The sequence below is a fragment of the Platalea leucorodia genome, assembly GCF_965183815.1.
Source record: "Platalea leucorodia genome assembly, contig: SUPER_28_unloc_1, whole genome shotgun sequence".
NCBI lineage: Eukaryota > Metazoa > Chordata > Aves > Pelecaniformes > Threskiornithidae > Platalea > Platalea leucorodia.
The window spans coordinates 1-22,821 of NW_028121459.1; the positions used below are offsets into that span (position 1 = coordinate 1).

Genomic DNA, 22,821 nt, shown 5'->3' on the forward strand with positions numbered 1-22,821 from the left:
GGGGGGCCCGGGGGGAGCCGGGGTTTGGGGGGGCCCGGGGGGGGGACCCGGAGGGGACCCAGGGGTCCGGGATGGGGGACCCGGGGTGGGGGGGGGCCCAGGTGTCTGTGGGAGACCCAGGAGTTTGGGGGGGCCCAGGCGCCCAAGGGGACCCAGGGGTCCGGGATGGAGGCCCCAGGAATTTGGGGGGGCCCAGGGGTCTGGGATGGGGGAGCCAAGAGTTTGGGGGGGCCCAGGCATCAGGGAGGGGACCCAGGAGTTTGGGATGGGGGCCCCAGGAGTTTGGGGGGGACACAGGCATCCGGGGGGGGGGGTCCCAGAGGGCACCCAGGGGTCTGGGGGGGTCCTAGGAATTCAGAGGGGACCCAAGAGTTTGGGGGGGACCCAGGCGCCCAAGGGGACCCAGGGGTCCAGGATGGGGGCCCCAGGAATTTGGGGGGGGCCCAGGGGTCTGGGATGGGGGAGCCAAGAGTTTGGGGGGGCCCCGGGTGCCCGGGGGGCGCCAGGGGCCTGGGGGGGACCCAGGAGTTGGGGGGGTCCCACAGGTGCCCCCCGAGGCCGAGGTCCGGGCCTTCGCCCGCTGCCTGGTGGAGCTGCTGGAGGTGTGGGGCTGGGCCAGCGTCCGCGCCCTCGACCTGCTGCCGCTGCTGCGGGTGAGCCGGCGCCGGGCCCTACGGGGCCGTACGGCCCGGGGGTATGGGGCCGGGGGTGTGGGGTCTGTGTGGGGCTGGGGGGGGCCGGGGGTGTGGGGTCTATGTGGGGCTGGGGAGGGGCTGTATGGGGCTGGGGGGTGTGGGGTCTATGTGGGGCTGGGGAGGGGCTGTATGGGGCTGGGGGGTATGGGGTCTATATGGGGCTGGGGAGGGGCTGTATGGGGCCGGGGGGTGTGGGGTCTATGTGGGGCTGGGGAGGGGCTGTATGGGGCCGGGGGGTGTGGGGTCTATGTGGGGCTGGGGAGGGGCTGTATGGGGCTGGGGGGTATGGGGTCTATATGGGGCTGGGGAGGGGCTGTATGGGGCCGGGGGGTGTGGGGTCTATGTGGGGCTGGGGAGGGGCTGTATGGGGCCAGGGGTATGGGGTCTATGTGGGGCTGGGGAGGGGCTGTATGGGGCCAGGGGTATGGGGTCTATGTGGGGCTGGGGAGGGGCTGTATGGGGCCAGGGGTATGGGGTCTATGTGGGGCTGGGGAGGAGCTGTATGGGGCTGGGGGGTGTGGGGTCTATGTGGGGCTGGGGAGGGGCTGTATGGGGCCGGGGGGTATGGGGTCTATGTGGGGCTGGGGAGGGGCTGTATGGGGCTGGGGGGTGTGGGGTCTATGTGGGGCTGGGGAGGGGCTGTATGGGGCCAGGGGTATGGGGTCTATATGGGGCTGGGGAGGGGCTGTATGGGGCCGGGGGGGGTGGGGTCTATGTGGGGCTGGGGAGAGGGTTTCTAGGATCTATGGGGCCTTGGAGGGGCCTACATGGGGCTGGGGAGGGGCTGTATGGGGCTGGGGGGGGTGTTATAGGGGCTATATGGCCCTGGGTGGGGAGTACGTGGGGCTGGGAGGGGGGCTATGGGGTCTATATGGGGCTGGGAGGGGGCCTTGGAGGGGTCTATATGGGGCTGGGGAGGGGCTTTATGGGGCTGGGGGGGGTGGGGTCTATGTGGGGCTGGGGAGAGGGTTTCTAGGATCTATATGGGCCTTGGAGGGGTCTATATGGGGCTGGGGAGGGGCTGTATGGATGTGGGAGGGGGTGTTATAGGGGCTATATGGGGCTGGGTGGGGAGTATGTAGGGCTGGGAGGGGGCCTTGGAGGGGTCTATATGTGGCTGGGGAGGGGCTCTATGGCCCTGGGAGGGGGCGTTATAGGGGCTATATGGGGCTGGGGGGGTATAGGGGCTATTTGGCCCTGGGGGGTGGGATATGAGGGGCTGGGGAGAAGATTTCTAGGATCTATGGGGCCTTGGAGGGGTCTATATGGGGCTGGGGAGGGGCTGTATGGCCCTGGGAGGGGGGGGTTATTGGATCTCTGTGGGGCTGGGAGGGTTTTATAGGGTCTATATGGTGCTGGGAGGGTCTATATGGGGCTGGGAGGGGGGGTTATAGGGGCTATATGGCCCTGGGGGGGGTATGTGGGGCTGGGAGGGGTCTTATAGGGTCTATAAGGGGCTGGGAGGTGTTACAGGGTCTATAAGGGGCTGGGAGGTGTTACAGGGTCTATATGGGGCTGTTTTCTAGGCTCTATGGGGCCTTGGAGGGGTCCCTATGGCACCGGGAAGGGGCTCTATGGCCCTGGGAGGGGTCTTATAGGGTCTACATAGGGCTGGGAGGGGGCTATAGGGTCCATATGGGGCGGGGGAGGCGCTGATATGGGCTCGGGGAGGATGCACGAGGTGGGGAGAGGCCGGCGGTATAGGGTCCGTAAGGAGATGGGTGCTCTATAGGGGGCTGGGGGGGCGTATGGGGCTGGGAGGGGCGGTTACGGGGGTTATATGGGGCTGGGATGATCTGTATGGGGGGGTAAAGGGTCTATAGGGCCCTGGGGGGCTTTATGGTCCATATGGGTCTGGGGGAGTCTATAGGACTGTGGGGAGGGTCTATAGGGTCTGGGAGGGTGGCCTATAGGGTCTATACGGCCTGGGGGGGGGGGCAGCTATAGGGTTTCTATGGGGCTGAGGGGGGTTAGAGGGCATCTCTGGAGGAAGGGGATCCCTAGGGGCCCGGGGGGGGGTCCCTATGGGATCCATACGTCCCAGGTCCTGCCCAACCCGGGCCTGCGGGAGCTGCTGCGCCTCGTCCAGCGCCGCGACGCCTTCGTGGAGGCCCAGATCCGGCGGCACGAGGTCGGGGGGGGCCCGGGGCCGGGGGGGGACCCCGGCATCTGAGCGGGACCCTGGTGTCTGGGGGGGACCCCGATGTCTGGGGGGGACCCCAGTGTCGAGGGGGGACCCCAATGTCTGGGGGGGGACCCTGGTGTCTGGGGGGGGACCCCAGTGTCAGGGGGGGACCCTGGTGTCTGGGGGGGGGACGCCGTATCTGGGGGGACCCCGGTGTCGGGGAGGGACCCCGGTGTCTGGGGGGGGGACCCCGGTGTCGGGGGGACCCAGCGGCCCGTGTCCCCGCAGGAGTGCCCGTCCCCGCCGGGGGACACGGTCCTGGGGGCGCTGCAGGGCCGGGACCCGGGGGTGCGGGGGGGGCCCCTCAGCCCCCCCCGCCTCCACATGGCGCTGGTCGATCTCTTCATCGGGGGCACCGAGACCACGGCCGCCGCCCTGGCCTGGGCCGTCGCCTTCCTGCTGCACCGCCCCGAGGTGCCACGCGTGCCACCGCCGTGGCCCCACGCGTGGCCCCGGGGGGTCCCATGGCCCCACCCGTGTCCCATGGGCCCCCGTGTCCCCTCCCCATGGCCAGCACCGGCCCCCTGCACCGCCCCGAGGTGCCACACGCGTGTCACCTCCATGTCCACATCCCCACATGTGTCCCCATGGGTGTCCCTGGGGGGTCCCACGTCCCCACACGCCATCCGTGTCCCCAGCATCCCCCTCCCCATGGCCACCGCCACCCCCTGAGGTGACACACACGTGCCACAGCCATGTCCATGTCCCCATGCAAGTCCCCAGGGGGTCCCATGGCCCCACCCGTGTCCCATGTGCCCCCCGTGTCCCCTCCCCGTGGCCATCGCCACCCCCCCTGCACCGCCCCGAGGTGCCACACGCGTGCCACAGCCATGTCCATGTCCCCACACATGTCCCATGTCCCCACCCGTGTCCTGTGTGCCCCCGTGTCCCGTCCCTGTGGCCATCGCCACCCCTTGAACCACCCCCAGGTGCCACATGCGTGTCACCGCCGAGGCCGTGGCCCCACGCGTGTCCCCAGGGGGTCCCATGTCCCCACCCGTGTCTTACGTGTCCCCTGTGTCCCACTCCCCATGGCCAGCACTGGCCCCCTGCACCGCCCCGAGGTGCCACGCGTGTCACCGCCGTGGCCATGTCCCCATGTGTGGCCCCAAGTCCCCACGCGTGTCCCCAGGGGGTCCCATGTCCCCACCCGTGTCCTGTGTGCCCCCGTGTCCCGTCCCCGTGGCCAGCACCGGCCCCCTGCACCGCCCCGAGGTGCCACACGCGTGTCACTGCCGTGTCACATCCGTGTCCCCCCCACGTCCGTGTCCCCGCGCGGCGCCTCGGTCCCCTTCACGTCCCCGCCGTCGGCACCGCTGCCCCCCCCCGCTGCCCTGTGCCACGCGTGTCCCCTCCGCCCGTGTCCCCTCCGCCCATGTCCCACGCGTGTCCCCTCCGCCCGTGTCCCCTCCGCCCGTGTCCCACGCGTGTCCCCCCCGTGTCCCACGCGTGTCCCCCCCCGTGTCCCCAGCTGCAGGAGCGGCTGCGGGCGGAGCTGTGGCGGGAGCTGGGCCCCGCCGGGACCCCCCAGGCCGGCGACGCCGGGCGCCTGCCCCTCCTCCACGCCACCATCGCCGAGACCCTGCGCCTGCGGCCCCCCGCCCCCCTGGCGCTGCCCCACTGCGCCCGCCGCCACACCAGGTACGGCCGGCAGAAACCAGTGCGGACCAGTATGAGCCGGTACGGACGGGTGGGTAATGGTAGGAACCAGCGTGAACCACTACAGACCAGTTAGGGACCACTGGGCTGAGGCTGCAGCGCTGTGCAGCAATGCGTATCAGTGTCTTGCACCAGTATGGACCAGTTTAGATGTGCATGGACCAGTTTAGATGTGTATGGACCAGTTTAGATGCGTATGGACCAGTATGAACCACTACAGACCAGTTAAGGACCACTGGGCTGAGGCTGCAGCACTGTGCAGCAATGCGTATCAGTGTCTTGCACCAGTATGGACCAGTTTAGAGGCATATGGACCAGTATGAACCACTATAGACCAGTTAGGGACCACTGGGCTGAGGCTGCAGCACTGTGCAGCAACGTCTATCCGTGTCTTGCATCAGTATGGACCAGTTTAGATGTGTATGGACCAGTATGAACCACTACAGACCAGTTTAGATGACTATGGCCTAGTAGGAACCAGCATGAACCACTACAGACCAGTGGGGACCACTGGACATCCATTTGCATCACTGCGCACCAATGTGTATCAGTATTTTGAACCAGTTTAGACCAGTATGAACCAGTTTTGACCAGTATGGACCAGTATAGACAAGTTTAGAGCAGTATGGACTAGTATGAACCATTATAGACCAGTATGGACCCATGGGCATTAGGTTGCAGCACCGTGCACCAGTGCGTATCAGTGTTTTGGACCAGTAGGGACCAGTATAAACCAGTTTAGGGCCAGTATAAGCCAATACACAGCAGTATAATCCAGTGTAAACCAGTATAGACTGGTCTGGACAACTCAGTGTCAGCTCACTGTGCATCAGTGTTTTAAACCAGTATAGACCAGTATGGAGGACAAGGCATCAGGTTGCAGCACTGCGCACCAGTGCCTGGCACTGCTTTACACCACTCCAGACCAGTATAAATTGGTCTCAGCGGAGACCAGCATGGCCCAGTACAACCCAGTATAGCCCAGTGCAGCCCCAGTAAGAAAGGGAACAACCATTACAGCCCAGTACAAACCAGTATTTCCCAGTAGAGCCCAGCAGGTCCCAGTGGACCCCAGTAGATCCCAGTGGGTCCCAGTAGACCCCAGCAGAGCCCAGTATGTCCCAGTAGGCTCCAGCAGACCCCAGTAACCCCAGCAGAGCCCAGTAGGCCCCAGTAGACCCAAGTAGGGCCCCGTAGATCCCAGCAAGGCCCAGCATGCCCCAGCAGGTCCCAGTATCTCCCTGTAGGCCCTGATAGACCCCAGCAGAGCCCAGTAAATCCCAGTAGACCCCAATAGACCCCAGTAGGCCTCAGCAGGTCCCAGTAGACCCCAGTAGGTCCCACTGGCTGCCAGTAGGCCCCAGTAAACACCAGTAGACCCCAGGAGGTCCCAGTAGACACCAGTGGACCCCATTAGATCCCAGTGGACCCCAGTAGATCCCAGCAGGCCCCAGTAGACCCCAGTACATCCCAGTAACCCCCAATAGGCTCCAGTAGGCCCCAGTAGACCCCAGTAGATCTCTGTAAACCCCAATAGACCCCAGTAGGACCCAGTAGACTCAGGGAGGTCCCAATAGGTCCCAGTATGTCCCAGAGGGCCCCAGTATGTCCCAGTAGACCCCAGAAGGTCCCGGGAGGGCCCCAATAGACCCCAACAGATCCCAGGAGAGTCCAGCAGATCCCAGTGGGCTCCAGTAGACCCCCAGCAGATCCTCGCAGACTCCAGAGAGCCCCAGTAGGCCCCAGCAGGTCCCAGTAGATCCCAGCAGGCCCCAGCAGAGCCCAGCAAGTCCCCGTAGGCCCCAGTAGACTCCAGTACGTCCCAGCAGACCCCAGTACATCCCAGTCCCGCCCTGTCCCCTCCCAGTGTCGGGGGCATCCCGGTGCCGGCCGGCTCCATCCTGGTCCCCAACCTCCTGGCGGCCCATCAGGACCCCGAGATCTGGCACCACCCCGAGGCCTTCCTGCCCGGTACGCCCGGGTGCGGGGGGCCCTCCGGGGTGCGGGGGGCCCCGGGGTGCGGGGGGCCCCTCCGGGGTGCTGGGGGCCCCTCCGGGGTGTGGGGGTCCCCTGGGTGCTGGGGCTTCCTGGGTGCTGGGGTCCCCTCCAGGGTGCTGGGGTCCCCTCCAGGGTGCTGGGGTCCCCTCTGGGGTGCTGGGGGCCCCGGGGTGCTGGGGTCCCCTCCTGGGTGCTGGGGTCCCCTCCAGGGTGCGGGGGTCCCCTCCGGGGTGCTGGGGTCCCCTCCAGGGTGCTGGGGTCCCCTCTGGGGTGCTGGGGGCCCCGGGGTGCTGGGGTCCCCTCCTGGGTGCTGGGGTCCCCTCCAGGGTGCGGGGGTCCCCTCCTGGGTGCTGGGGTCCCCGGGGTGCTGGGGTCCCCTCCTGGGTGCTGGGGGCCCCTCCGGGGTGTGGGGGTCCCCTGGGTGCTGGGGCTTCCTGGGTGCTGGGGGCCCCTCCTGGGCACCAGGGTCCCCTGAACCCCTTGGGGTGGGTGTGAGGGGGGTGGGTCCCCTCCCAAATGCTTGGGTCCCTCCTCGGGCACCGGGGCCCCCTGACCCCTGGGTGGGTGGGTGGGTGCCCTCCCAAATGTTTGGGTGCCCTCCCAGACACCGGGGCCCCCTGACCCCCTTGGGCTGGGTCCCTCCCGGACACTGGGGTCCCCTCTCCAACGCCGGGGCCCCCTGACCCCTGGGTGGGTGGGTCCCCCCCGGGCACTGGGGGCCCCTCCTGGGCACCGGGGCCCCCTGACCCCTGGGTGGGTGGGTCCCCCCCGGGCACCGGGTCCCCTCCCGGCAGCGGGGCCCCTGCCCACCCCCTGCCCCCCAGAGCGGTTCCTGGAGCCGGGGGCTCCCTGGCGGGCGCTGGTGCCCTTCGGCTGCGGGGCCCGATCCTGCCTGGGCGAGGGCCTGGCGCGGGCCGAGCTCTTCGTCTTCCTGGGCCTGATCCTGCGGGAATTCCGCCTGGAGCCCCCCGCCCCGGGGGCCCTGCCCTGCCTGCGGGTGTCGGCAGGCACCGTCCTGCGCTGCCCGCCCTTCCGCGTCCGCATGGTGCCCTGCCAGCCCCCTGCCTAACGCGGCGCGGGCCTCCTCCTGCCTGCACCCCTGCCTGCACCCCTGCCTGCCCCGGGTCACCCAGATGCCTGGGGCTGCCTGCACCCCTGCCTGGCCGGGGCCTCCTCCTGCCTGCACCCCTGCCTGCCCGGGGTCACCCAGATGCCTGTGGTTGCCTCCTGCCTGCACCCCTGCCTGCACCCCTGCCTGCCGGGGCCTCCTTGCTGCCTGCATCCCCGCCGTCCCTCCCGACCCACCCGGACGCCGGGGTCCCCCCCCCCCCCCCGGCACTCAGCCACCGGGGGTCCCCTCCTTGTCCCCCCGCCGCCGCCCGGACACCGGGGTTCACCGCGGGGAGGGGGTTACAGGCAGCTTTTATTACCCCACCCCCCACCCCCCATAAAAGCTTCGCCTCTGACCCCCCCCCCCCAAGTCCTGCCTCCTTCCTGGGTGCCCCCCGACACTTGGGTGCCCCCCGACACTTGGGTGCCCTCAGTCGCGTTGCGGCCGCAGCTTCATCTCGGTGAAGGGGATGGAGAACTCGAAGCCTTTCCAGGGAAACCAGTTGATGCCCTGGGGAGATCCAGGGTGGGGGCCATCAGGCCCTATAGGCACCCTATAGGCACCCTATAGACCCCTATAGGCACCCTACAGACCCCTAGAGACCCCCCCCCCCCCCGCCCCAGGCCCCAGTGCTCCTATAGGGGCCCCATGCCCAGCCAGAGGGGATCTGGGGCTAGCTTCTATAGGGTCTGGAGCCTATGGAGCCCCTATGGAGCCCCTATGGAGCCTATAGGGCATGTGGCCCCGTGGTCCGCGTAGCCCCCCGAGCGCCCCCCAGTCCCCATAGGGCCCCCAGTCACTGCTGTGGGCCGTGCCATAGGGGTGCTGTGCCCCACAGTGCCCATATAGTGCCCCCCCCCCGTAGGACATCCTCCCCCATAGCCCCTATAGAACTTCTTATAGTCACTATAGCCCCTTGTGACCTCCATAGGACCCCCCCCGTCTCCTGTAGACACCCACATAGCCCCTATAGACCCCCCCATATACTCCTATAGGTCCCCCTGTGGCCCCTATAAACATCTACGTGCCCCTATAAACCTTCTTATGACCCATAAAGGCCTCTGTATGGCCCATATAGCCCCTAAGGCCTCTCTGTGGCCCCTTATAGACCCCCATATAGCCCCTGTAGGTGCCTGTATGCCCCTACAGGCCCCCTCCACGGCCCCTTTAAACACCCGTATGCCCCTGGAGGCCTCCCTGTTGGCCCATATAGCTCCCCTGCAGTCCCTATAGACCCCCCTGGCTGCTTTAGGCCCCTGGTGGCCCCTATAGTCCCCTCTTTTGTCCCTATGGCTCCCTATAGGTCTCCCCAACGGCCCCTATATGTCCCCTATAGACTCCATTATAGTCCCCTATAGTCCCCGTTAACTGCACTCTGGCCCCATCGGCCCCCTCCAGTCACCCCCTATAGGTCCCCCGTGGCCCCATAGGCTCTCTATGGCCCCTATAGCCCACCCCATGGCCCCTACAGCCCCCATTAAGCACACTCTGGCCCCATCAGCCCCCTCTAGTTGCCCCCTATGGCCCCCTCTAGGTCTCCCTGGCTCCTATAGGCCCCCTATGGCTCCTGTACGGACTCTATGGCCCCCTACAGCCCCCATTAACAGCACTCTGGCCCCATTGGCCCCCTCCAGTCACCCCCTATGACCCCTATAGGTCCCCCGATAGGACCCCCTGGCCCCTATAGGCTCCATATGGCCCCTATAGACCCCATCATGGCTCCTGTAGACACCCTTGTGGTCCCTATAGCCCCCATTATCTCTCCCTATAGCCCCCATTAACTGCACTCTGGACCTATAGGACTCCTCAAGTTACCCTCTCTGGCCCCCTATAGGTCCCCATAGGCCTCCTATAGACCCCCATTATGGCCCCCTACAGCCCCCATTAACTACGCTCTGGCCCCCTCTGGCCCCCTCTAGGTCCCCATAGGCCCCTATAGGCCCCCTATAGACCCCATCATGGCCCCCTTCAGCCCCCACTAACTGCACTCTGGCCCCCTATAGGTCCCCATAGACCCCCTACAGACCCCATCAAGGCCCCTATAGGCCCCCTATGGCCCCCTATGGACCCCATTGTGGCCCCCTTCAGCCCCCATTAACTGCACTCTGGCCCCCTGTAGGTCCCCATAGGCCCCTATAGACCCCATCATGGCCCCTATAGGCCCCCATAGGCCCCTATAGACCCCATCATGGCCCTCTTCAGCCCCCACTAACTGCACTCCGGCCCCTCTGGCTCCCTGTAGGTCCCCTAGGCCCCCTATAGACCCCATCATGGCCCCTATGGCCCCCTATAGACCCCATCATGGCCCCTATAGGTCCCCATAGGCCCCCTATAGGCCCCATTATGGCCCCCTATAGACCCCATCATGGCCCCTATAGGTGCCCTATAGACCCCATTATGGCCCCCTACAGCCCCCACTAACTGCACTCTGGCCCCCTATAGGTCCCCATAGGCCCCCTATAGGCCCCATTATGGACCCTATGGCCCCCTATAGACCCCATCATGGCCCCTATAGGCCCCCTATAGACCCCATTATGGCCTCCTACAGCCCCCATTAACTGCACTCTGGCCCCACTGGCCCCGTATAGGCCCCCATAGGCCCCTATAGACCCCATCATGGCCCCATAGGCCCCCTACAGACCCCATCATGGCCCCGCGCAGCCCCCACCAACCGCACTGGGCCCCCCATAGGTCCCGGCGCCTATAGCCTGCCTGGTGGTGGTGGGGGGTCCCGTAGCGGCCGTTGAGGTTGGCGTAGTGGCAGTTGCGGTACCACCAGGCCCCCGTGTAGGAGACGGCGCAGGGGCGGGGGCGGCCCCGGGGGTCGCGGTCCCGCGTGGAGAAGGGGCTGCCGGCGTGGTAGGAGAGCGCGTCCCCTGCGGGACCCCCGTCAGAGCCCGGGACCCCCGGGACCCCCAGGGACCCCCCCCAGGGACCCCCGTCAGAGCCCGGGACCCCCGGGACCCCCCCCCAGAAGCCCCCCAGGGACCCCCAGGGACCCCCGTCAGAGCCCGGGACCCCCCCCCAGAAGCCCCCCAGGGACCCCCCCCAGGGACACCCTCCCCCGGGACCCCCCCATCAGAGCCCCGGGACCCCCCCCCCCAGGGACCCCCCCTCAGCCCCCAGGCCCCACCCAGACCCCCCACCAGACCCCCAGGGACCCCTGTCAGAGCCCTGGGACCCCCCCCCAGGGGCCCCCTAGGGACCCCCCCCCAGGAACCCCCGTCAGAGCCCCAGGACCCCCGGGACCCCCCCCAGGGACCCCCTCTCAGGGCCCCCCCCTCAAACCCCCACGGACCCCCCGTCAGACCCCCAGGGACCCCCCCAGGACCTCCCCATAAACTCCCCCCACCGGGACCCCCCAGTGACCCCCAAGAGCACCCCAGGGACCCCCCCGGGACCCCCCCCCGTCAGGAGACCCTGCCGGACCCCACCAGAGCCCCCCAGGAATCCCCCCCCGGCACCCCCCCAACGACCCCCAGGACCCCTCCCAGGGACCCCCCAGGATTCCCCAGGGCCAAGGGACCCCCAAGACCCCCAGGATGCCCCCAGGGACACTCAGGGACCCCCCCTCAGACCCTGTCAGACCCCCAGGGACCCCTCCCATGAGCTGGAGACCCCCAGACCCCCCCCGAAATCCCCTCAGGGACCCCCAGGGCCAAGGGACCCCCAAGACCCCTCGAGGACCCCCCCAAGACCCCCCACCAGCCCTCAAGAGCCCCCGAAGGCCCCTCAGGATCCCCCCGAGACCCCCCCAGGACCCCCTTCATGGGCCAAGAGACCCCCAAGACCCCCCCCGAACCCTCCCCATGGGCCAAGGGACCCTCAAGTCCCCTCGAGGACCCCCCTCAAGACCCCCAAAAACCCCCTCCAGGACCCCCTAAAATCCTCCAGGACCCCCAAGACCCCCCCCAGCCCCACCATGGGCCATTAGACCCCCAATATTCCCCCTAGGACCCCCTTCATGGGCCAAGGAAACCCCAAGGCCCCCTCCCAGCACCCTCCAAGACCCCTCAAGACGCCCCAAAACCTCCCAGGACCCCTCCAGACCCCCAAAACCCTCCCAGGACCCCCCAAGACCCCCCAGAACCCCCTGGGATCCCTCAAGGCCCTTCCAGGACCTCCCAAGACCCCTCACGACCCCCAAGCCCCCCCTCAGGACCCCCAACCCCCCCCCAGGGACCCCATTCATGGGCCAAGGACCCCCCGGCCCCCTCCCAGGACCCCCCAAAACCCCCCAGCACCCCTCCAGGACCCCCCAAGACCACTCAGGACCCTCCAAGACCCCCCAGGACCCCCTGGGATCCCTCAAGGCCCTTCCAGGACCTCCCAAGACCCCTCACGACCCCCAAGCCCCCCCTCAGGACCCCCAACCCCCCCCCAGGGACCCCATTCATGGGCCAAGGACCCCCCGGCCCCCTCCCAGGACCCCCCAAAACCCCCCAGCACCCCTCCAGGACCCCCCAAGACCACTCAGGACCCTCCAAGACCCCCCAGGACCCCCTGGGATCCCTCAAGGCCCTTCCAGGACCTCCCAAGACCCCTCACGACCCCCAAGCCCCCCCCCCAGGACCCCCCAAAACCCCCAGGGACCCCATTCATGGGCCAAGGGACCCCCAGGCCCCCTCCAGGCGCCCCCCGTACCGGCGGTGCCGCTGTAGGCGCCGAGGTGGAGGCGGTAATGCTCCTCGGGGCCGGCGACGGCGAAGTCGCGGTAGCGGGCGAAGGCGGCGTCCCGCGGGGTGCGCAGGTCCACCCGCAGCTCCGTGGGGGTCCCCGCCGTCAGCGCGTGCAGCGCCTCGTTCCCTGCGTCCCCGCGCCTGCGTCAGGCCACCGCCGCCGCCCGGCCGCCTGCGGCCCTCCCCGGTCACCCGCTCGAGCCCACCCGCGCCAAGGTCCCCTCCAAAGTCCCACCCGGCACCACCCAGGCACCTGGGGCCCCTCCGTTGGAGACTCCAGACCCCCCAGAAATCCCCCCCAGGGCCAAGGGACCCCCCAGACCTCCTCAGGACCCCTCCAAGACCCCCCGGACCCTCCAGGACCCCTCCAAGACCCATCAGGCCCCCCAAGACCCCCCAACATCCCTCAAGAGTCCCGATGTCTGGGTGCCCCCGGACACCTGGGTCCCCCCTTTGGTCACCCACCCAGGCCCACCCAGACGCCAGGGTCCCCTCCCTTGAGCCCACCCAGATGCCTGGATCCCCCCAGGATGCCTGGGTCACCCCAACACCGGGGTCCCCTCCCAGACTCCTGGGTCCCCTATCCTGGGTGCTGGGGTCCCCCCAAGTCCCCTCCGGCGACCGGGGTCCCCTCCCGGCCACTAGGATCCCCCCCTGGACTCCTGGGTCCCCTGTCCTGGGTGCCGGGGTCTCCCCAAGTCCCCCCCAGACACTGGGGTCCCCCGCGGCCACCAGGATCCCCCCCTGGATCCCCAGGTCCCCCCCTGGACTCCTGGGTCCCCTGTCCTGGGTGCTGGGGTCCCCCCAAGTCCCCTCAAGTCCCCCCCAAACACCGGGATCCCCCCTGGATCCCCGGGTCCCCCCTGGACTCCTGGGTCCCCTATGCTGGGTGCTGGGGTCTCCCCAGGTCCCCCCAGACGCTGGGGTCCCTCATCCTGGACTCCTGGGTCCCCCCAGATGCCTGGGTCCCCTACCCTGGGTGCCGGGGTCCCCCCACGTCCCCCTGGGTCCCCCCCGCGGCCGCCGGGGCCCTCACCCAGCCAGAACTCCCCCGTGAGGTTGCCGAAGCCGTGGGTGTAGGCGTCCCACCCCCGCCAGAAATCGGTGCCCCCGTCCTGGCGGCGCTGGAACACCTTGGGGGGGGGGGGGTCAGGGGGGCCCCACCCCCTCCATTGACCCCCCCAAGGCCCCCCCATTTCCCCCCAGACCCCTCCCAGTGCCCCCCAGGACCCCACTGACCCCCATTTCCCCCATTGCCCCCCAGTCCCCCTATTGCCCCCCCCAAACTCCCCATTGCCCCCCATTTCCCCCATACACCCCATATGACCCCTCAGCCCCTACCAGTGCCCCCAGTTCCCCACCAGTCCCTCTATTGCCCCCCAAACCCCCCAATGCCCCCCAAGACCCCCATTTCCCCCCATTAAACCCCCTGTAGCCCCCCAATACCCCCATGTGACACCCCAGCCCTTCCCAGTGCCCCCCCAGTTCCCCAGCAGACCCCCCAGTGCCCCCCAAGACCATCCATTTCCCCATATCCCCCCAATACCTCCCATACAACCCTCCAGCCCCTCCCAGTGCCTCCCAGTTCCCCCCAAGCCCCCCCAATGCCCCCCAAGATCCCCTATTGCCCCCCCAAGACCCCCATTTCTCCCCATAGAACCCCCTATAGACCCCCAATACCCCCCTATAAAAGCCCCCCAGCCTCTCCCAGTGCCTCCCAGTGGCCTCCCAGTGCCCCCAGTCCTCCTGTTGCCCTTAAGACCTCCCCCAATGCCCCCCATTTCCCCCATAAAAACCCCTCGGAACCCCCTATAGAAGCCCCCAAGCCCCTCCCAGTGCCCCCCAGTTCCCCCCAGTTGCCCCACCAGCCAGCCGCCGCCGTCAGTCTCCATGTCGCAGAAGACGCGCAGAGGTCTCCCGGGGTCTCCCCCGAGGAAGATGAGGGTCTCGCGCGAAGGCCCCGGCCCGTTCAGCTGCTCCTCGGCGCAGTCCCGGGGGTGCGGGTGGGGGAGGGGAGCTGAGGGGGGTAGAGGGGGTGTGGGGACCCCAGCACCCAGGGACCCCTAAGGCACCCTAGAGATTCTGGGGACCCAGGCATCCAGGTGCCCCCCACCCAAGGGCCCAGATTCCCCCCCCCCCCCCCATAGACCCAAGCGTCTGGGTGCCCCCCACCCAAGAACCCCCCACCACCCATGGGCCCAGGCATCCAGGTGCCCCCCACCCATGGACCCAAGCATCTGGGTGCCCCCCACCCATGGACCCAGGCCTCCGGCTCACGGGTGTCAAAGGTGACCTCCAGGTGGGTGGGTGGGGTGTCCCCGCCCCGGCCCCACAGCTGCACCCCATAGCGTCCTGCCGGCTCCAGGCCCCACAGCTGCTGGGACGTCGCCTCGGGGGGCAGCCGCAGCGTCTGGGGGGGTACAGGGGGTTTTGGGGTCCCCCGAGGCATTATTGGGGTCCCCTGGGTGTTATTGGGGTCCCCTAAAGGAGGATTAGGGGTCCCACAAGGGATACTGGGGTGTACAGGGGGATACTGGTGCCCCCGAGGGTTTGTTGGGGTGCCCAAGGTGTTATTTGGGTCCCACAAGGAATATTGGGGTCCCCAGGGGGTTATTGGGGTGTCTGAGTTGGTATTGAGGTCCCACAAGGCATATTGGGGTCCCTGAGGGGATCGGGGTCCCCAAGGCATTAATGGGGTCCCTGGGGGGGCATACCGGGGTCCCACAAGGAATATTGGGGTCCCCAGGGGTTTTATGGGGTGCTACAGGGGGGGTTTGGGGTCCCCAGGGGGGGTTGGGGTGCTTGGGGGGGTTGTTACCTGCTGGGGTCCTCCGGGGGGGCCATAGACGAGGTCGTAGCCATCGGGGGAGTCACGGGGGGGCACCCAGTGCAGCTGGGCGCTGCGGGGCCACACGGTCCCCACCCAGAGGGTCCCCGGGGCGCCTGCAGGGGGGGAGGGGCATGGCCGCTGACACCCCCAACCCCCCACAGCCCCCCAAGGACCCGCCCACCGACTGCTCCCCAATGGACAATGAGACATCCCCCCATCCAGCCACCATAGCCCCCCAACCCCACAGAAAGCCCCATGGACCCCCCCACCCCCAGACCCCCGTAGCACCCCAGGGTCCCCACCCACAGCCCCCAGGGGACTCTCCCCACCCACACACCACCGCTCCAACCAGCCATCCAGGTGGCCAGTCCGCAACCGTCCCACCATCCACCGTCCAACCATCAACCATCCACCCGTCCACCCGTCCAACTGTCCACTGGCCCAACCGTCCACCTGCCCAACCGTCCATCCATCCGTCCACCCGTCCACCTGTCCACCCATCCAACTGTCCATCCACCTGTCCAACTGTCCAACCGTCCACCTGCCCAACCGTCCAACCGTCCATCCATCCAACCGTCCACCTGTCCAACCGTCCATCCATACGTCCACCCGTCCAACTGTCCACCCATCCAACCATCCACCCATCCAACTGTCCATCCACCTGTCCATCCAACCATCCAACCGTCCATCCATCCATCCATCCATCCACCTGCCCACCCATCCAACCGTCCAACCATCAACCGTCCAACCATCAACAATCCGTCCAACCAACCATCCATCCAACCAACCAACCACCCAACCGTCCAGCATCAACCATCCACCCATCCACCCACTGATCTATCCAACTGTCCTGGTTTCAGCTGGGACAGAGTTAATTTTCTTCTTGGTCGCCGGCGTGGGGCTGTGTTTTGGGTTTGGGATGAGAACAACGTCGATGACGCCCGGCTGCTTTGGTTCTTGCTGAGTAGTTGCTAAGTAGTTGCTGAGCAGTGCTCACACCAGTCAAGGCCTTTCCAGCTTCCCCTGCTCTGCCCGGTGCACAAGGAGCTGGGAGGGGGCACAGCCAGGAGAGCTGACCCCGACTGGCCCCAGGGCTGTTCCATACCCTATGGCATGGTGCCCAGTATAGAAACTGGGGGGAGTTGGCTGGGGGGGAAGCGATCGCTGCTCGGGAACGGGCTGGGCATCATCGGCGGGTGGTGAGCAATTGTACAGTGCATCACTTCCTTTGTATTACTATTGTATTATTATTATTTGGGTTTATTATTACTATTACTACTGTTCCGTTTTTGTTTTACTTCAATTATTAAACTGTTCCTATCTCAACCCACGAGTTTTCCCCTTTCACCCTTCCGATTCCCTCCCCATCCCCCTGGGGTGGGGGCCGTGAGCGAGCGGCTGCGTGGTGCTCAGTTGCCGGCTGGGGTTAAACCACGACACCAACCATCCATCCATCAACCATCCAACCGACCATCTGACTGTCCATCCATCGACCATCCAGCCGTCCAACCATCCAGTCATCCCTCCCTCTGTCCCTCCTTCCATCCATAAAACCACCCCCCCCCCTTTCCACCCATCCAACCAACCATCCATAAAACCACCCCTCCCGCCCTCCATTCTCCGCACATCCATCAGTCTGTCCCTCCATCCCTCCGCCCTTCATGCTCCCATCCCTCCATTGATCCCACCCTTAGTGCCAAGAGCTTGTTCCCATTTCCCACAAGTCCATGGACGCAGCCAGCCAAGGATCCAGCCAGTCATCCAAAGAGCCAAAACATCAGAGAAGCAACTTCCATCCATCGATCCGTCCATCTGTCCATCCGTCCATCCACCCACCCAACCCTCCGACCTTGCACGCACCCGTCCCATCATCCACACCCTTGTTAGCACCCAAGAGATGTTCCCACGAGACCCAAGGGACCAGGATGGGCCCTGGCCCAGCTCCTGCCACCGCCCCAAACCCAGCGCCCACAGGGGCCACAGAAATGGCCCGCAGCCGCCCTCACCTGTGACAGCGTCGGTGGAGACGGGGCCCAGGCGCTTCCGACCCCACACCCCGTACAGGTTGAACTTGTAGCGGCGCGACGGGGACAGCCCCGGCACGCTCACCGTGCGCGAGCCACCGGCCACGGGCAACACCTGCGCCTGCCCTTGCGCATCCTTGTACTGCACCCTGAAGGAGTCAAAGGTGCCCTCGGGGACGCTCCACTCCAGCTGCACGGAGTCGGGGGTGACACGCGGGGCTGTGAGCTCGCCCAGGCGGGGCTGGGAGGGTGGCTTCTCCTTCTGGGGAGCTGGGGCTGCAATGGAGAGGACACGATGCAGGGCATAAACATCAACCCATCCATCCAGCTGTTCAACAGCCAAGCAAATGTTGCTCTAACCATCCCTCCCTCCCTCCAGCCCTCCCTCCAGCCCTCCCTCCCTCCCTCCATCCATCCCTTCATCCACCCCTTCATCCCTCCCTCCCTCCCTCCCTCCCTCCATCCCTCCCTCCATCCCTCCCTCCAGCCTTGCACGCTCCCACCCCTCCAACCCAGGCAGCACCCAAGTCCCATTTCGCACCAGGCCCAAAGGACCAGGATGGGCCCTGCCCAACCTCCTGCCCCCACTCCAAACCCAAAGGGGACATGGATGGATCCAGCACACGATCTCACCTGTGATGGTGTCAAGGGAGATGGGACCCACACGTTTCTGACCCAACACCCCATACAGGTAGAAATTGTAGCGGTGGGATGGGGACAACCCAGGGACGGTCACCGTGTGGGACCCTCCGTCCACGAGCAGTGACTCGGGCTGGCCTTGGGCATCCCTGTACTGCAGCGTGAAGGAGTCAAAGGAGCCCTCAGGGACGCTCCACTCCAGCTGCACGGAGTCAGAGGTGACCTGGGAGGCCGTGAGCTCGCCCAGGCGGGGCTGGGAGGGTGGCTTCTCCTCTTCTGGAGCTGGGGCTGCAATGGAGAGGGCGCAATGCAGGCATAAACCTCCACCCATCCACCTCTCCACCCAGAAACCAAACATCCATCCATCCGATGCTCTCTCCATCCTTCAGGCAATCAATTATCATCCATCCTTCCACCCACGCATCCATCCATCTCTCCCTCCATCCCTCCAGCCTTGCATGCTCCCATCCCTCCAACCCACTCAGCACCCAAGAGATGTCCCCATTTCCCAAGAGGCCAAACACACCCAGACAGGCCCTGCCCCAGCTCCGGACCCACAGCAACCCACTTCCAAAGGGGACGTGGAAGGAGCCCGCACACGCCCTCACCTGTGACAGCGTCGGTGGAGACGGGGCCCAGGCGCTTCCGACCCCACACCCCGTACAGGTTGAACTTGTAGCGGCGCGACGGGGACAGCCCCGGCACGCTCACCGTGCGCGAGCCACCGGCCACGGGCACCACCTGCGCCTGCCCTTGTGCATCCTTGTACTGCACCGTGAAGGAGTCAAAGGTGCCCTCGGGGACGCTCCACTCCAGCTGCACGGAGTCGGGGGTGACCTGGGAGGCCGTGAGCTCGCCCAGGATCGGCTGCGATGGAGGTTCCTCCTCTTGTGGGGCTGGGGCTGCAGTCGAGAGAGCACAAGGCAGGGCTGAACCTCCACGAGCCCGTCCATCGCTCCATCCATCCAGAAACCAAACATTCAACTGTCCAATGCTTTCTCCATCCTTCAGGCAATCAGTTATCATCCATCCACCCATCCAAGCCCCATCCATCCAGCTGAACGTCCACACACCAACCAACCCAACCACCCATCCCAACACCCATCCAGCTCGCCACCTCCTTCTCCATCCACCCACCCATGCCTCCAGCCCTCCCATCACCCATTTTCCAGGAACAATCCTCCCACCATCACGGCAGCCAGCCAATCACCTGTCTCTCCATCCACTTCTTCCTTCAGCTGGCTCTTTAATCTAGCCCTCCGTTCAATCATCCAACCAGCAAACCCTTCACTTCATCCTCCAAACAAACAACCACCTCTCCCAACGCCCCTCCACCTATCCACCCTTCCGCCCTTCCATCCAACCACCCACCTAGGAACTCCTTTCAGCCACTCCGGCCACGAACCAGCCACCAACTCCACCGTCCTCCATCTCTCCAGCCAGCAGTCGAGCCAGCCAGACAGCCAGCCATTCATTCAGCCAGCCTTCCCTTCATCCACCCACCCCTCCCTCCATCCCACAAGTGTCCAGCTCTCCATGCACTCAACAGCCCCCGTGTTCGGCTAGCCATCCTTCCGCTCCTAAATCCATCCATCCATGCTTCGCTCCCACCACCCATCCAACCATTCAATCAACCACCCCGTCCATGAAGCAGCCACACACTCAGCTAATCCTCCCTCCGTCCGCCCACCCACCCATCGTCCCTTTTTCCTTCCCTCACTCCTTGAATCCATTCCTCCCTTAAACCATCCAAACGCCTAAACATGCATTTCAGCCAGCAGCCTGCCATCCCTCCAGCCCTCCCTCCCTCCACCCCTCCATCCAACCATGGCTCTCTCCAAGCATCCAAACCACCGAGGCCATGAACCAGCCACAAACTCATCTCTCTGTCCAGCAAGCGACCCAACCCTCCATCAATGCACTCGGTCACCCAATCCATCCAACCCTCCAGCCACCCAATCAGCCAGCCAGCCAGCCAGCCAGCCAGCCAGCCATCCTTCCAGCCATCCTTCCATCCGTTATTTCATGTACCCACTCAACCATCCATCCATCCCCTCCACCACCCACCCATCCACTCAACCAACCAACCAAACCTCCATCCATCCATCCATCCATTCAACCAACCATTCCATCCATCCATCCATCCCCCATCCCCCCAGCCTCCCATGCACCCGTACCTCCAGCCATGCCCCACTCAGCACCCAACACCTATTCCCATTTCCCACAAGGCCCAAGGCACCAGCACGGGCCCTGTCCCAGCGCCTGCCCTGACCCAAACCCAGCGCCCAAAGGGGACGTGGAAGGAGCCCGCACACGCCCTCACCTGTGACAGTGTCGGTGGAGACGGGGCCCAGGCGCTTCCGACCCCACACCCCGTACAGGTTGAACTTGTAGCGGCGCGACGGGGACAGCCCCGGCACGCTCACCGTGCGCGAGCCACCGGCCACGGGCAACACCTGCGCCTGCCCTTGCGCATCCTTGTACTGCACCGTGAAGGAGTCAAAGGTGCCCTCGGGGACGCTCCACTCCAGCTGCACGGAGTCGGGGGTGACCTGGGAGGCCGTGAGCTCGCCCAGGATCGGCTGCGATGGTGGCTCCTCTGATGGCAGTTCCTCCGATAGCGGGGCTGAGGCAGCGATGCAGAGGCACAAGTAGGGTACACAGGGGAACATCCATCCTTCCAACCATCCACCCATCAATGAACTCTGCCAACCATCCAACCAGCAAGCCATCCAATCACGGATCGGTATGCCATTTGCCAGTCTCGCCAGCCAGACGGTGCCACATTTCTTCCTCAAGTACATCACTCATCCAGCCATCCACGTCTTTCATCATCCCCCCATTGTCTTCCCATCCACCCAGCCACCACTGATCCAGCCACCCACCACCCATCCGTCTCTCCTCCCGTTTCACCCCACTTTACACCACAAGCCCCCTCACCCATCTATTTAGCCTTCCATATCCAGGTCCATTCACGGAACCAGCCAGCCATTCAGCTACCCAGTCATTTCATCAGCCCCCATCCATCACCCACTCAACCTCCTGTCCGTATGTCCGTACAACCATTGGCCCATCCATCCATTCATAGTTCCAATCGTCCTATCATCCATTTCCCAGTGCACCGCTACCTTTCCCTCAGCCCTTGATTTCACCTGCTCATCCATCCATCATCCATCCATCCATCATCCATCCATCATCCATCCATCCATCATCCATCCATCCATCATCCATCCATCCGCCATCCATCATCCATCCATCCATCATCCATCATCCATCCATCATCCACCCACCCACCCACCCACCCATCCATTCCTCCAACCCAGCCTCCTTCCCTCCATTCCACTCTCCGACCTTGCACGTGCCCTTCCCTCCCTCCCTCCCCAAGTCAATGCCCAAGGCAGCTTCCCACTCAACGGGCTCCAGCCCCACAGCAACCCAGGGCCCACAGGGGTCACAGACGGGGCCCGCACACGCCCTCACCTGTGACAGCGTCGGTGGAGACGGGGCCCAGGCGCTTCCGACCCCACACCCCGTACAGGTTGAACTTGTAGCGGCGCGACGGGGACAGCCCCGGCACGCTCACTGTGCGCGAGCCACCGGCCACGGGCAACACCTGCGCCTGCCCTTGCGCATCCTTGTACTGCACCGTGAAGGAGTCAAAGGTGCCCTCGGGGACGCTCCACTCCAGCTGCACGGAGTCGGGGGTGACCTGGGAGGCCGTGAGCTCGCCCAGGATCGGCTGCGATGGAGGTTCCTCCTCCGGCTCAGCTGCAGCTGCAGCACAGGGCACAACACAGGGCATAAACACCCACCAGTCCATCCATCCCTCCATCCATCCGTCCGTCTCTCCATCCGTCCGTCTCTCCATCCACCCGTCCATCAATACAATCACTCCACTGCTGAGCCACTCAAACAACTCCACATATCCTTTCACTGAGCTCTTGCCCGCCCATACATTCATCCATACATTCATCCATTTGTTTCTCAGCCCACCTACCCATATTTGTCACCACCTCTCCTTCCAAACGTCCATTTGTCTGTAACGCGTCCTGGTTCCCATTCACCCAGTCACCCACTCTCATATTCCTTTTGGCAACCACAGCCCTTGCTTCTATCCACTATTCCATCCCACCAATGACCCCACCAACCACATACTGCTCCATCCATTCTTCCATCAAGACAACCAGTCAAATGATAATCAGCAAACCATCCCACAAGCCAAACATCCAGCCAGAAACCCATCCTTTATCCTAGCCTTCCACCTGAAAACCTCTCCATACATCTGTCCACCACCTCCATCCCTCCAACCATGACTGCCCCCATCCCTCCATCCATGCCCCAGTAAGCGGCCAAGAGAACTTCCCATTTCCCACAAGGTGCAAGGGACCCGGCGTGGGCCCTGCCCAGGCTCCTGCCATGACCCCAAACCAAGACCCCAGAAGGGACATGGGTGGGATCTGCAGACGCCCTCACCTGTGACAGCGTCGGTGGAGACGGGGCCCAGGCGCTTCCGACCCCACACCCCGTACAGGTTGAACTTGTAGCGGCGCGACGGGGACAGCCCCGGCACGCTCACCGTGCGCGAGCCACCGGCCACGGGCAACACCTGCGCCTGCCCTTGCGCATCCTTGTACTGCACCGTGAAGGAGTCAAAGGTGCCCTCGGGGACGCTCCACTCCAGCTGCACGGAGTCGGGGGTGACCTGGGAGGCCGTGAGCTCGCCCAGGATCGGCTGCGATGGAGGTTCCTCCTCTTGTGGGGCTGGGGCTGCAGTCGAGAGAGCACAAGGCAGGGCTGAACCTCCACGAGCCCGTCCATCGCTCCATCCATCCAGAAACCAAACATTCAACTGTCCAATGCTTTCTCCATCCTTCAGGCAATCAGTTATCATCCATCCACCCATCCAAGCCCCATCCATCCAGCTGATCGTCCACACACCAACCAACCCAACCACCCATCCCAACACCCATCCAGCTCGCCACCTCCTTCTCCATCCACCCA

At 65.4% G+C, this 22,821-nt stretch overlaps 2 protein-coding genes across 2 annotated transcripts in view; one reads left to right on the forward strand and one right to left on the reverse strand.

Annotated features, from left to right (window-relative positions):
- Nucleotides 1-545: 545 nt before the first annotated feature.
- CYP21A2 (cytochrome P450 family 21 subfamily A member 2) lies at nucleotides 546-7,606 on the forward strand (the record flags this gene model as incomplete). Its single annotated transcript, XM_082338065.1, has 6 exons — nucleotides 546-653; nucleotides 2,740-2,826; nucleotides 3,109-3,294; nucleotides 4,352-4,521; nucleotides 6,407-6,510; nucleotides 7,362-7,606. Coding segments are annotated over 6 exons (900 nt in total), but the record flags the coding sequence as incomplete, so codon positions are not given.
- Nucleotides 7,607-8,021: 415 nt separating this feature from the next.
- Nucleotides 8,022-22,821, reverse strand: part of LOC309601130 (tenascin-X-like) — a 60,662-nt gene continuing 45,862 nt past the window's right edge. The window contains 13 exon segments of the mRNA XM_082338056.1: nucleotides 8,022-8,158; nucleotides 10,361-10,524; nucleotides 12,293-12,454; nucleotides 13,364-13,460; nucleotides 14,193-14,344; nucleotides 14,605-14,737; nucleotides 15,146-15,270; nucleotides 17,164-17,457; nucleotides 17,815-18,108; nucleotides 18,429-18,722; nucleotides 20,144-20,446; nucleotides 21,301-21,594; nucleotides 22,294-22,587. Coding sequence (XP_082194182.1) covers nucleotides 8,078-8,158; nucleotides 10,361-10,524; nucleotides 12,293-12,454; nucleotides 13,364-13,460; nucleotides 14,193-14,344; nucleotides 14,605-14,737; nucleotides 15,146-15,270; nucleotides 17,164-17,457; nucleotides 17,815-18,108; nucleotides 18,429-18,722; nucleotides 20,144-20,446; nucleotides 21,301-21,594; nucleotides 22,294-22,587 — 2,687 coding nt within the window. The 3' untranslated portion in view covers nucleotides 8,022-8,077.